General features: G+C 37.7%; 1 protein-coding gene across 2 annotated transcripts; it reads right to left on the bottom strand.

Annotated features, from left to right (window-relative positions):
- Positions 1-7,861: 7,861 nt before the first annotated feature.
- On the bottom strand, positions 7,862-14,452 carry UQCRH (ubiquinol-cytochrome c reductase hinge protein). Of its 2 annotated transcripts, XM_081057880.1 has the most exons (5): positions 14,300-14,411; positions 11,334-11,360; positions 10,699-10,846; positions 10,429-10,590; positions 7,862-8,080 (listed from the first exon to the last, which is right to left on the bottom strand). In XM_081057880.1, exons 3-5 carry the CDS (start codon positions 10,759-10,761, stop codon positions 8,048-8,050), a joined length of 258 nt encoding a protein of 85 aa, XP_080914006.1. In that variant the 5' UTR covers positions 10,762-10,846; positions 11,334-11,360; positions 14,300-14,411; the 3' UTR covers positions 7,862-8,047. The 2 variants fall into 2 exon arrangements, with proteins under 2 accessions (XP_080914006.1, XP_080914005.1); XM_081057879.1 differs by lacking the exon at positions 10,699-10,846 and having other exon boundaries at positions 14,300-14,452.
- Between the last annotated feature and the right edge of the window lie 290 nt (positions 14,453-14,742).

A 14,742-nucleotide genomic window follows, 5' to 3' on the forward strand; every position in this document is an offset into this window, starting at 1 on the left:
ATTCTGGACAATTTTTCTGGACTTGTCTTCTCTCACTAGATTGCAAGGTTTAAAAGAACAAGAATTTTTTAAATTCATTGCTGAATTATCATATCAGCACCTAGGACTGTAAGTGGTACATAGTTGGCTCTCAATAAATACGAATTAAATGAGTTAAAGATGAGAAAATAGAAATGTGAATGTAAACAATTTTCAAGAAGTTGATTACAGTAACCAGGCAGTTGCAAAGTGAAAAGAGGTATGTGTATAGAAAAAAGTATTTTTTTAAAAAAAACCTCATAGACATTTAAATCCAAATAAGGATCCAATAAGAGAAATTGGATACACAAGGAGGAAGTATCTTAGCCTCGCCTGTCCTCAAAAGCTTACACCAAATATGGAGTGTCAGGACCTCAACCAAAATCTTGTGAAGGTCCCCTTCCCACTCCAGGCCTCAGTCTATCAATCTATAAAATGGGGGAGCAAGGGTTGGACTAAATCAATGATTCTCAAACTTTTTGCTCTCAGGACTACCTTACACTCTTAAAAGTTATTTAGAATTATTGAGCTTTTGTTTATTAGTATTTGCCAGATTAGAAATTGAAACAAATTTTTTAAATAGTCATTAAAATAACAATAAACCCATTACATGTTACATAAATATCTTTAGAAAAATAATTATGTTTTCCTAAAAGAAATTTAGTCAGAAGAGTGTAATTGTTTTACAGATCTCTTGCAAATTAATGTCTGGCTTAATAGAAAGCTGGATTCTCATATTTGCTTCTTCAGTGTGTTATGATGTGTTCTAGTTGAAATATGTGTAGAAAATCCAGTTTCACACAGATATTTAGTAAGAAAAGAGAGGGGTATTTTAGTAGCTTTTGTTTATAATTGTGAATATTCTTTGATACTAAACCACAATTTGACAAATGATATTTCTTTAAACATTAATGGCAGGGAATCTGTAACCATATCAAAGAACTTTTGTACTCTGTTACATTAAGATTCATTGGACTCTCTGGTACTCTGAATGAAACTTTTGTCCATGCATGATTGTCACATCATACAGTGGTTATTTGGAAATTATTGGTTCACTAAGTTATACAGATCTTTCAAATGTTTTCACATTCATTATAAATATTTTTAAAAGTCACATTTGTTAATACCACTACTGATCTCAACAGAAAGACCCTTAAATGTTAGGAAGCTTTTAAACTGACAATGGCTGGTTCAGGTTTTTCAAAATCCTAATTTTGGCTTGAAAGCTTGGATTTTATTTTTGGCAGCAAATACTGACAATTCTTTTCCTTGAAATGACAGGCTTACTTTGTCCATTTTTCAAGAAAATGCTAGTATATTAAAATACAATTGATATTTGTCTATTGATTTTACTTTCTGAAACTTTGCTAAATTCAGTTATGTTTTGGTAAGTTTTTGAGAAATCTTTTCAGATTTTCTATGCACAAGACCGTGTCTTTTATCAAGTTGCTTTTATTTCTTTTCAATCTGCATGCTTTTCCCCCTTGCCTTTCATTGCCTTATTCCACTGGTTAGGACTTACTGTTGAATCCAAGTCATGTTAGTATAGACATCATTGCCTTGTTCCAAAGGCATTCAGTATTTCACCATTATATTTGATGTTAGCTGTAGTTTTTTGTTTTTTTCCATTTTTTTATTTTATTTTATTATTATTATTTTTTAAGATTTTATTGGGGAAGAGGAACAGGACTTTATTGGGGAACAGTGTGTATTTCCAGGACTTTTTTCCAAGTCAGGTTGTTGTCCTTTCAATCTTAGTTGTGGAGGGTGCAGCTCAGCTCCAGGTCCAGTTGCTGTTATTAGTTTAGTGTAGGGGGCACAGCCTACCATCCCTTGAGGGAGTTGAGATGTCCAACCGGCAACCTTGTGGTTGAGGGCCCACTGGCCCATGTGGGAATCAAACTGGCAGCCCTCGGAGTTAGGAGCATGGAGCTCCAACCGCCGGAGCCACCGGGCTGGCCCTTTTTTGGGGTTTTTTTAGAAGTTCCCTTCTATTCCTAGTTTGCTGAGATTTTTAAAACATCAAGAATGGTTCTTGATTTTCTTCAAATGCTTTTCCTACATCTATTGAGATCATCATATGGTTTTTCTTCATTCTGTTAATACGATGAATTATACTGTCTGATTTTTCAAATGATGAACCAACTTTGCATTCCTGTAAAAAAAAAACCCACTGGTTCATGATGTATTATTCTTTTTATATATTATTGTATTGTTGCATCTATGTTCATGGGGATATTAGCCAGCAATTTTCTCTTCCTGTAAGGCCTTTGTTTCATTTTGATACTCAGGGAAATGCTGGCCTCATAAAATTAGTTTGGGAAGTGTCCCTTCACTTCTATTTTCTGAAAGAATTTTTATTCAATTGGTATTATTTCTTCCTTAAATTACTGATAGAATTAAACAGTGAAGCCATCTGAGCCTGAAGTTGGATGTTTCTTTTTCCTTCTTTCCCTCCCTTACTTCCTTCCTTCTTTTTTCCCTTCCTCCCTCCCTCCTTCCCTTTTTCCTTCTCTCCTTCCCTCCCTCCTTTCCTTCCTTCCTCCCTTCTTCCCTTCCTTCCTTCCTTTCTGGAGTGCAAGGTGAGAAGGAAAGGGTTTTAAATTATGAATTCAATTTCTTTCCTTGATGTTCTGTTTTCAACCAGAGGTAATTTTGCCCCTTTTCCAGGGGACATTTGGTAACATCTGGGGATATTTTGAGTTGTTACAACAGAGTGATGCTTTTGCAGTGGATAGATACTGCTGAAAACCCTGCAATACACAGGACAGTCCACCCCACCCAAAGAATTATCCAGACCAAAATGTCAATAATGCTAAGGTTGAGAAACTCTGATAAAAGGCTATTTGAATTTTATAATTCTTCTTGAATTAGTTTTGACAATTTGAGTCTTTTAAAGAACTTGTTCCTCTAAATTCTTCCCATAAAGTTATTCAGAATATTCTATTATGTAGCATCTGTAGCAGAGGGCATCAAACTACAGCCACAAGCTAAATTCAGCCTGCAGCCTATTTTTGAAATATGTTTATTTTAAAACATCCACATCTTTCATTTACTGTGGCTCATTTACTGCTACAAAAACAGTTGAATGGTTGCTCTAGAGATCATATGGCTCATAAACCCCAAAACATTTACTGTCTGAAATTTTACAGAAAAAGATTGCTGACCTCTGATTAAGACTCTATAGTAATGTCCCCTCTGTGATATTGGTAATTCGTGTCTTCTCTCTTTTGTATTTTATCAGCCTAACTAGAGGCTTATCTATTTCATTGAACTTTTCAAAAGCTTTTGGTTTCGTTGGTTTTCTCCTGTTTCTTTTTTGGTATTTCATCGATTTCTTTTATCTTTCTAATTTCTTTCTAGATATTTGTTCTTTTTATTGTTAGCTCTATATTTTTAAATCATTTATCAATCTTCATTTACTTTTCTTTTTTAAAATTTTATTGGGTAACAGAGTGTTTTCTCCAGGACCCATCAGTTCCAAGTCAATGCATTGTCCTTTAATCTAGTTGTGGAGGCTGCAGCTCAGCGTCCAGTCGCCGTTTTCAATCTAGTTGTGGGGAGGGGCACAGCCCACCACCACATGCGGGAATCGAACCGGCACCGGCAACCTTGTTGTTAAGAGCACACGATCTAACCAACTGAGCCATCCGGCTGCCCCTCAGCAGCTCAGCGGCAGCTCAGCTCAAGTCGTCGTCTTCAATCTAGTTGTGGATGGCACAGTTCACTGGCCCATGTGGGCATAGAACCGGCAACCTTGTCGTTCAGAGTATGTGCTCTAACCAACTGAGTTAACCAGCCACCCTGTTAGCTACATTTTAAATAATTTTTTAAAGTAAGATAAAGTATCTATTATATTTATACCTGTATTTCCTATTTCTGGGACTGTTCTGTTCCTTTGTGTAGGTCATTTTTTTCCCCTGAAGAACTTCCTTTAATATTTCTTGTAGTCCAGGTCTACTGACAGTGAAGTCTCTTACCTTTCATTTATTTAAAACATCTTTATTTTGCTTTTATTGAAGGGTATTTTCAGTAGATACAGAATTCTAGGGTCAAAATTTTCTTCTTTCAACACTTTAAAGATGAGTTGTTTCTTACAAAAAGTGTGTAGTAATTCTTTGTGCCTCTGTATGTATCTTTTCCCTTTAAGATTTTTTTTTTAACTTAAACTTATTGGGGGTAACAATGGTTAGTAAAATTACATAGGTTTCAAGTGTACATTTCTATAATACATCATCTATATATCATATTGTGTGCTCACCACCCAGAGTCAGTTCTCTTTTAAGATTTTCTTGGTAACACTGGTTTTCAGCAATTTGAGGGTAAGTGACTTGGTGTGATTGCCTTTGTGTCTATTCTGGTTGGGTTCTGTTGAGCTTCTGGGAAATGTGAGTTTATAATTTTCATCAAATTTGGAAATTTTCAACCATTACTGCTTCAAATACTTTTTTCTCTCCCCGGGCTGTCTCACTTTCCCTGTCTTCTGGGCCACCACTTACTTTTTCCTTGTTCATTTATTTTTAATGTTTCTTTTTTCTCTCTTGTGCTTCAGTTTGTATAGTTTCTGTTGCAGTGTCTTCAAGGACATTCCAGTGCACTGATTTGTTTTTCTTCTTCGGTGTCTAATCCTTTGTTAATCTTGTCCAATGAATTTTTTATTTCAGATATTGTATTTTTAATCTCCAGAAATTGTTTCATTTTTATATTTTCTATTCATTATGTTCTTGATTTTCATTAAATCCTTCAGCATATTTGTAATAGCAATTTCAAAATCCTTGTCTATTATTTTATCATCTCTGCCATTCTGGGTCTGTTTTTTACTGTTTTTCTCCTTGTCACATTTCCCTGCTTCTTTACATGCCTAGTAATTTTTAATTGAATGCTTGGTATTGTGAAATTTACATTGTTGAATGCTAGATTTTGTTGTCTTCTTTTAAAATACCTTGAACTTTATTCTGGCAGCTTTTTTTGTGAATCACTTTGATCCTTTCAAGGTTCCCTTTTAAGATTTATAAGTAGTCTCTCTCTAGGGCTAGTTTTATCCCTATGCTCATGCGTCCCCTTCTGGAGTTCAAGTTCAATGATCCAAGTGTTTCAACAAGTTCAATAGGATCTCCCCACATTAGCTGGTCAAAACTCAAACATTTCCCAGCTCTCTGTTAGCTTTGGGAATTATTCAGTTTACAGCTACTCATTAATTTTTTGCCTAGATACAAGGAGTTTCACCCTATTCATTTGCATCTGAGTAGTCAGCAACAGACTCAAGCATCTTCTAAGCAGAACTCTGGAGCTATTTCTCTATAATTCTCTCTTCTCTGTGATAAAACAAATATAGTAACATTTTACTAATCATTCACTAAAATCTGAGTAATGAATTTGGGGATGTTTACTATAAAATTTCAACTTTGCTGTATGTTTGAAAATTTATTAAGATGTTTCAAAATAATCAGATTACGTACATCAAATACAATGCCACCATTAGTAAAGGTATTTGTGAGATTACATTAGGATGGTGTGAAAGTAATTGCTGTTTTTGCAATTTTTTTTAACCTTTTCAACCACAATTACTTTTGCACCAACCTAATACACCAGAAATGGGTTCTAAGTCAGAAGTGGCTGGGAAATGCTAGCCAATCATTCTAGCTAGGACAATAGGTTGAAATAGCTTCTAAGTTCAAGTTTCCCTTTGTCCCATTTTTGCAAATATAACGGAGATTCTCAGCTCTACTGCCATATGTTCATCTATGAAACGTCCCTCAGTCTTGCTGGCTATACTGAGTATCAGACTGGTGATTACTTCTGAGGCACAATGTACTCATTTTTGGCATGGCTCACTTTCTGTCTGTATATAACTATTTGTATATAACTTTCTCATGTGCAGAGGTTGCAAACTAGTGAGCCAAAGCCAGCCTATAGATGAGTTTTATAATATTTGGCCTAATGCTTTCAAAAAGTTACTTGTACACATTTAAAAATTGGGAATTTCATATAAAACCTGGATTTCTGGCTCCTTAACAAGTGACCTGGCAACACTGGATGCACATTCCCACATAGCAACAGCTGACTGCAGTGCACAAGCCCTTTTCCAATGCCTACAGGGCCTGCTTCCCTCCGTTACCACTCAGGTGGTTGAGTTGGTAACTGCTGGATCTCTGCTGTCTACTGTAACCACTAGTCACACATGGCTAGTTGAATATAAATTAATTCAAATTTTATTTAATTATAATTAGGTAACACTTAAAACTCAGCATCTTAGTCACATTAGCCACATATGGTTAGTAGCTAGTATATTGGACAATACACAATAGAACTTGGCCATCGTTGCAGAATGTTGCACTGGACAGTGCTGACCTAGCCTGTCTCCCCAATTGGAACAGGGAACGTTTTCCCTATTTGAGCAACATACATTTCTAGCAGTACTGTGAAGCCTCATCACTATTTACTGGACTTAAGAGAAAATATGATAAACTCTAACACTAGACGTGGGACGTGGATGGCTCACAGCAAGCACTAGCTGTTAACTTTAAGTCTGAAGTCAGCCTCTGTTCTACACATTTGGGACTTACTGGGGTATTTTAATAATTTCAAACTTTAACATTGATATTTCACTGCCATCGACTGTCTAGATTCAAGTTTACTAATTATCTCAATAATGTCCTTAATAACAAAAGGATCCAGTTTAGAACTGCATGTAGCATTCAGTTGTCTTCTTTAGATTTATTGTCTAAAACAGTTCTTCAGTCTTTCCTTGACTTTCACAAGCTTGACACAATGAGGGTTATTTTATACAATGTCTAATTTTACACAATGTCCCTCAATTTATCTGGTTATATTCAGTTTATTTTTTTGCTGGACTTAGTGATGCTTTTTTTTCCTCAATGCTGCCTGTAGGTGGTATTTATTGTTTCATTATTGGTGATGTCAGCACTCATCTAAGCTACTGCCTGCCAAGCTTCTCTACTGTACTTTTTCCTTTTGTAATTAATATGTATCCCCTTCCTCACCAAACTTTCAGTTGATTCACTTATTTATATTGGTATGGATTCATGGGTTCCTATTTTATTCAGTGATTTATAATTTAATACTGTCGTATATTTTGATGATCAAATTGTCCCAGATTTGACTAGCAGTTTTACATACTTTTGACATGTCCCCAGCATTGAGTACCTCCTTCTTTCTGGAACAACAAAATGTTTCAGACTTATCTTGTATTTTCCCTGCCAGCTCTGGAATTAACTAATTTCTCCAAGGAGCCCTGGTTCCTTTTATTGGTGAATGAAGCCCTCTTTGTGGGCTGAGCTAGGGAATATATGTATTCCCTATATGTACACATACTGGTATCTATATTTACTTACATTGAAATCCATATTTATTCATATCAGTGCAGGGTTTATTCTGCGTTTTTCCTTTTCTATATTTGTAACTCCATTCTCTGCTAGCTCCCATTATAACCAATTTCTCATTGCCAGTACCGCCTACCCAGGTGCCCTTTTTTCACCCCGCTTAGACCCCAGTACCTCTCCCTTCACACCCTCCCTTACTCCCTTTTTAAAAAAATATCTTTTTAAAGCAAAGCAACCTTGTTGGACACAGACCAAAAACTGTCAAGACACTTCTGGATAAGAAAAGCTTTCGTATGAACTGAGTACTTAATAATAATATTAAGCAATTGTTAATTTTAAATGTGATAATGGCCTCAAGGGAAATAAAAAAATTTAAAAGTCCTTATCATTAAAGAGATACTAGGTGATGGGTACAGAGGGGTTGATTATTATTCTACTACATGTTTGAAATTTTCAAATTAAAAAAATTCTAATTAAAAATAAAGAATAGGAGGCAGGTCTGCAGATCACTGGACTTTATTAAGATGGAATCACTACTAATTACATAGAAGCTACTTGCTTAAGACAAAATCCATGAGGTTCACATGAACTCACAGTTACACAAACAAGAAACAAATGGCATATTCAAAACCATGAGGAAATACCCTGATGCCCAGGTGATAGCTGGGGTGAATGAGTCTGCACATTTATTTCAAGCTGTTAAAGAGTTTGTGGGCCACCTAGATGGGGGAAAGAAAAGAAGTCATTAATTGGAAGCTTTAATGTCATGACTTACAAGGTCCTTCATGACTTGGAACAGTATTGCCCCTTCTCTCACCACTCCCCTTCTCACACACTCTTGAGCCATACTCTTGAGGGGTAGTGAACTCCCTTCAGTTACTTGAATCTCCCTTCTACCTGGAACTCTTTCCCCCTTTTTTCATCTTTTTCTTTAGAACTTAACATGTCATTTCCTGCACGTCTTCTCTAAACAAGCTCTATCCCCACACAAATCTGTCCCTCTATCTTCGCCGCAGAAACTTGTACCTCCCATATCACAGTGCTTACTAATTCAACAAATATTTATACAACATCTACTATATGCCAGGTACTGTTCTAGGTGCTGAATGAGTTACAACAGTAAGGAAGATAGTATCTCTGTCTCTTATGGAACTTAGAGAATAAGGGAAATACAATATACATATAAAGTATATGTGAAGAAAATAAAATGGTGTGGGGGGGAAGCCACTTCAAAAAAGGGATCAGTGAAGGCCATCCTAAGGTTACACCCAAGCAACTTACCAGTTTAATAACTGTTCTACTTCTGACACCTATGCTGGCTCATAACTCAGTGAAGGAAGGGACCATGCCTCTCTCACCCCCAGATCTTAACCTGTGCTTTGCTTCTAAAAATATTTAAATAACATAAAACTTACCCTTTAACCATTTTTAACTATACATTTGTGGCATTAAGTACATTCACTTTCCTGCAATCATTAATCTCTAGAACATTTTCACCTTCCTAAACTGAAACTCTATACCCATTAAATAATTCCGTTTTCCCCTTCCCTCAGCCCCTGGCAACATTGTGAACTTGACTACTGAAGGTACCTCATATAAGTGGAATGATATAGTCCTTTTGTAATTGGTTTATTTCACTTAGTATATCTTCAAGGTGTATCCATGTTATAGCATGTGTCAAGGCAAGTTTCCTTCCTTTTTAAGGTTGAATAATGTCTCATTGTATGCATACACATTTTATTTATCCATCCATCCATTAATGGACACTTGGATTGCACCCACTTTTTGGCCATTGTGAATGCTGCTGTGAACATGCATGCACAAATATCTTTTTCAAGTCTTTGAACAGAGTCTCAATTCTTTTGGGGAATATCCTGAAGTGGAATTGCTGGATCAATATAGTAATTCTGTTTGGAATTTTGAGTAAAGTGCTTAATTTCTTTTTATTGTCAAATAATATTTCATTATATGGATATATCACATTTTATTTATTCATTTATCAGTTGATGTTATTTCTACTTTTTGGCCATTATGAATAATGCTTCTACTGTTTCCCCAAAAATAAGACCTAGCAGGACAATCAGCTTTAATGTGTCTTTTGAAGTAAAAATTAATACAAGACCCGGTCTTATATTGTATTATACTATATAAGACCTGGTCTTATAGTAAAATAAGACCCAGTATCATATCGTCTCATATCATATCATATAAGACCCAGCCTATTATGTTAAAGTAAGACCAGGTCTTATATTAATGTTTGCTCCAAAAGACGCATTAGAGCTGATTGTCCGGCTAGGTCTTATTTTCAGGAAAACACAGTATGAATATTTGTGTACAAGTTTTTGTATAGACCCATGTTTTCATTTCTCTTAGGTGTGTGTCTAGGAGTATAATTGCTGGGTCACAGAGTAACTCTATGTTTAATCTTAGAATTGCCAGAGTATTTTCCACAGGGCTGTACCAATTTACATTCCCATCAGCAGTGTATGAGGTTTCCAATTTCTCCACATAGGCCAACACTTTCTGATGGGAGCCAATCTAGTGGACATGAAGTGGTTATCTCACTGTAGTTTTGATTTGCATTTCCCTGATAGCTAATGGTATTGAACATCTTTTCATATGCTTATTAGCCACTCAGTCAGTTCTAATATAAGCAACCATATCAAACTTTGCCTGCCCTATAATTTAAAACATCTTACTGTTGTTAAAGAGACAAATACAAATTCACTTAAAAAAAAATTTTTTTTGGACCAACTACTATGTAGGAGGATATAAATTATCCCAAAGAATAGCTTGTTACTTAAAAGTACAAAATCTAGCTTCCCCACTGTTTAGCAGTACAAGTTGGGACATCATTTCTTTTCTCTGTAAAATGGGGATGACACCTGACTCCAGTGAAAGTGGTATGATTAGGTAAGATTACTCATGTAAAATGCTCAGCACTGTACCTAACATATATTGAGCTACAGTAAATGCTTACTGATGGATCTGCTCCTAGGATGGAAAGGTTGTCAGCACCAAATCTTCCCTGGCCACTATAAGTTTTCCTGACTTTAGGCTAACTTACACAGTGGTCCCTTGCATGCAAAAAGTCAAAGAGCTCCTCCGTGCAATCCTCCTCTGTGTGTGACCTAGAGGACACACGCTCATCACAGAGCTCCAGCCGTTCCCGAGCCTTTACACATTTCTCCAACTGCTCGCATTGCTCTCTCACTGTTGTTAGTGGATCCTGAAGGAGAAACACAGAAAAAAAAACCAAAATGGGGGTTTTAGGAGGTGATCCACAAACCATATACTTTAATACAACCACCAAACCAAGGTGCTGCCTCTGAATTACCGTGCAGAAGGCCAGCTGGCAGAGCCACACTGCCGCCAGAAATGGCAGAATGGGGTCTCCCATTCAATTCTGATGCTAAGTAGTAGGGAAAAGTTTCACATTCCTGCCTTCCAAGGTTGCCAGTATGCACTGAAAGCCTCAGTCCTATCTGAAAAACAAGGTGGTAAAGGAAACCTGGCCAAACTTGAAGATCTACAGGAGGCCTTACTTATTAACAGAGCATTTTGGGATATGTAATGTCTGTGAATTTCAATTCCCCTTATCTGACAGTCAGGCCTATGCACCCCAGTTGCCCAGCTAGAAAGGCAATGCTAGCGCGGAGAAGGGCCATTTAAGAAAAGTTCCTTCCAGAATTCTTTATTAAACCACAAATAGCAAGTAACTGAGTGCCAGGCCCTCAAGATGCTGCTCTGCTCCCTGACACAACTGGAGAAGTCCCAAACCCAGAAAACACTCAGCTTTCCAGGCTCACACCCCCAAATACTCCACTACACAAGAAGGAAGCATTAAAGGCTTTTCCCACTCCCATTCTCTCCTAGGTATCAAGTATAAAGACTCCTTCAAATGGCTTCAGAGTTTCTTAAAGCTCAAACTTCCTTTTACCGAGATGGTTCCAAACCTGAGACAGCTCTTACCACTAATTCCTCCTCCTCCTCTTCCTCCTATAAAAGGAAAGCAAAATTAAGGTCAGCAGCAATTTTAAGACATATATATTACCAATCATACTGATCTTGTAATTATTGAGGATAGACATTATATTAATCATGTTTTAAATTTTCTGTATTTTATGATATTTTGACATTTTAGGGGCCTTGCTAATCGTGGAGATAGTCCCTCCCCGGGCTGGCTAATTTCTAGAGATAGCAAACAACTTGTTGAGGGCATGCCTCTCATATGCAAACCAACCAATCCAAAACCCTTACCACCAACCACTTCCTTTATCTAACTCTCCTACACTTAAAGCAATTATTGCCCCTGCCCTAATCACCCCAGGGCCAAGTACCAAACAACTAGGGATCACCCCTGTAGCCCAAAGCACACAAAAATGACTCAAACTGTCCAATCCTAAACTTGCTAAAGCTTGCTAAACTTGCTAAAGAAACCAAGAGTCCGGTTTCCCTTACTCCTCTGCTCCTTACTGGTCCAGGCACTTCCCCTGGGTGGTGTGGCCTGCCCCTTTCTCTTGGGAACTATAATAAACTTTTCTTTTAAAAACAGTTGTCTCATGTCTGTAACCTTACCATTCCTGATTTTAAAAAATCCTGGGTACATTTCAACTAGGACACACTATCTCACTTTCATTAGCAACAACTTAAGTGAGCACAACACCGTAAAGTTTATAAAGCACTTTCATATCTGTAATGATTTGATTAATCACAACAGCCCCTAAGGGACTCCCAGTTGAGAGATAACAAACACTAATTAGACATGTTCTGATATAGATTCAAGCTGTCAGACTTCATATGGAATCTACATAACTTCCAAGTATTTTGTTCTAAATTCTGGTGGGGCCCATTATCACCAGAAACAGCTAAGCTAAATTTAGTCCTTACATCCCAAACCAAGTTAGGAGGAAAACTAACACCTTTTTCTAGATTCTGAACTTGAATAGGAAATATGAAAATGGCCAGACCATAAACTTATTTTGAGCCAGAACTTTAAACTAACGATGGTTACAGCCTCTGCTTTTTGGCTTGCTTTACTCCCAGGACTCTTAAGTAGACAATCAGTGTAAGTGTACCGAAGGTCTACACGACTCCATTCACAAGCTTGGAAACACTAGGCCGTACATATTTATTTCTGATTCAGGTTCACAATCTCAAACTTAATTTCCTTTCTTCCAAGGGGAGCAGTGTGAAAAAATTCCCCGTGGGAGCATCAGCATAGGCCTAAATCTGGGCCACAACAGAGAGAGTCTATGTGATCAGTATTTCAACCTGTCAAAAGTAAGGTGTTTGCCTGCCTGAGTATGTACCTGACCACATTTGGGGGAAGGAAAAGAAAAGGTATAAAGAAATAAAAAGAACTAGTGCAGCAATCCCTCATTAGGTTTTCAAAATTCCAACACAATCTGCCTCACCTTTACCATGCCGTTCAGAAAAGGGTCACAACTCATGAAAGCTAAGAGGGCTAGGGCAGGTTCAACTGCAGCCAAGCTATTTGTTTCCACAATTGGAAAAGGTCTCTTCTAAACATGAAGATGTTATTTAGGATGTAAAATTCTAGTTTTTCATTAAATAGGGTTTCTTAACCTTGCTTTTTAAACAAAATTCATACTAAAAGTTTTCCCAAAAAACTGAAATCACATTCTGCCTGAGCTGGAAACCAAAATTAGTATACTAGAAGCAAGACTTTTATAGTTACATCATTTCCCTATTAGCAGTGCTTCTACATTTATCATTTTGTGTCTTTGATAATTTTGTTAAATGCATTTGGCTTGTTTTGGAAAAACAAATCCAAACAGAAGTCTGAATATGGACTACTTCATGTACAATTTCTAGTCAATGAGAAAAGCCAAGGTCACCCTAAATAAAAAGAATTAATCTCCAAGAGGTACAGGTTCTTCATTGAAAAAAAAACCTCAGTTTTCCTAATTTTAAACCTGACTACTTATTTACTTCCTTCTTCTCATCTACTGCTGTGGTGAACCCTACTGAACTTTATAGTACACTTTCTGCTGGACGTCCTGAGGCTTAGCTCCAAGTCTTCCTGGTCCTCTTTCTTAAAATAGTAAGACAAGGAAAAATTAGGGGATAAACTAGTTTCCAACTATTCTGAACCCATAAGCACAGAACGTGACCAGCAACGGAATAGATAGGGAATGTGACTGGAAACAAAAGCCAGCTGGCTGCTGTGAAGCTCTGTAGCACTGTGGCTACGTCTTAGCCCTGCATTTATTCCTTGTGTGTCCTTAGGCAAGATATTCCACCTCTCTACGCTTGTGTCCCCATCTGTAAAATGGCAATCACAGCATCTAATACCTCACAGGACCGTTGTGTGGTTTAAATGAATTAGGACATACAAAGCACGTGAAATTGTAAGTGGTCAAATTATTATTCCATTGGCATTCTTACTCTGGGAAAGAGCTCCTTCTTTCACTGCAGAATTATACTGCACATTCCTACATTGTCCCCAAAGATACCTCCCCCTAACCCCCACAAAGGAAAAAACAAAACCTTTTTTCTGGCCTAACTAGTGTAAGGCCAATTTTCCAGAACCTCCATAGAAGATCGTGGCAGAGATTCCTGAGCTGAGGACTAGGGTTGGTCATTTGCTCCCCAAATCTGTCAAATCAGGGACCAGGACACCCGACTGACTAAAAATATAGGTACTATTTTTACAAAATTCTACTCAATACAGCATTTTCGCTCTCGTTACACCTTCACCATGTTCATAAAACGGGGAAGTCGAGGCCTAGAGAAACACTAGTCAACCACTTGCCCAAGGTCCCTCAATGAATTCTGGGGAAGGGTCGAGGGCACCAGTTCTCCTGACCCTGCACATTCTAGGGGGTAAAGCAGGACTACGAGGGCCCCGGGCCTGTTTCGGCGGGCTACGTCCTGACCCTCGGTATAGAGTCGAATCGATCGCCTCGCCTTACCTCCTTGGGATCTCCGGACCCGGTCAACATCATTCTCTCGTCCTCCAGCCCCATGTCCGGCTACTGTTCTGGTCAACAAGAGCAGTAACAGCGGCACCTATTCCACTTCAGGATCAAGAAGGACTTGTAAGGGTCACTCGGCGGATATCCGGCGGTCTGGCCGGAAGTGCGGCAGACTAGTCGTTGTCGCGAACACACGCTCCGATTGGCATGTACCACCGTCCATAGGCAGGGGATAGGGGTAGCTGGTATTTGCACTTGAGGAGGATTTGCTAAGACATATCCCCTTAGTCTCTCCAGACCCAAATACGTTGACTTAGTGATTTAATTAAAACACTATATTCTAAGAGACTTGGGAAGCATGTAGACTTATGCTCTGTTCCTTTAAAACAGTTCTTATTCTTACCCACATCGCTGATGAAACCGTCCTAACTGCTGACCTT

This window comes from Rhinolophus hipposideros (assembly GCF_964194185.1).
Source record: "Rhinolophus hipposideros genome assembly, chromosome: 8".
Lineage (NCBI taxonomy): Eukaryota > Metazoa > Chordata > Mammalia > Chiroptera > Rhinolophidae > Rhinolophus > Rhinolophus hipposideros.

Bases quoted from the DNA above. Each gene is read 5' to 3' on its own strand.
- UQCRH (XM_081057879.1), bottom strand. From the start codon at position 14,353: ATGGGGCTGGAGGACGAGAGAATGATGTTGACCGGGTCCGGAGATCCC. The intron at 11,361-14,299 runs GTAAGGCGAGGC...TTCCTTTTATAG, and splicing joins GGTCCGGAGATCCCAAGGAG to GAGGAAGAGGAGGAGGAGGA. The intron at 10,591-11,333 runs GTAAGAGCTGTC...TTTCTCCTTCAG, and splicing joins AGGAGGAGGAGGAATTAGTG to GATCCACTAACAACAGTGAG.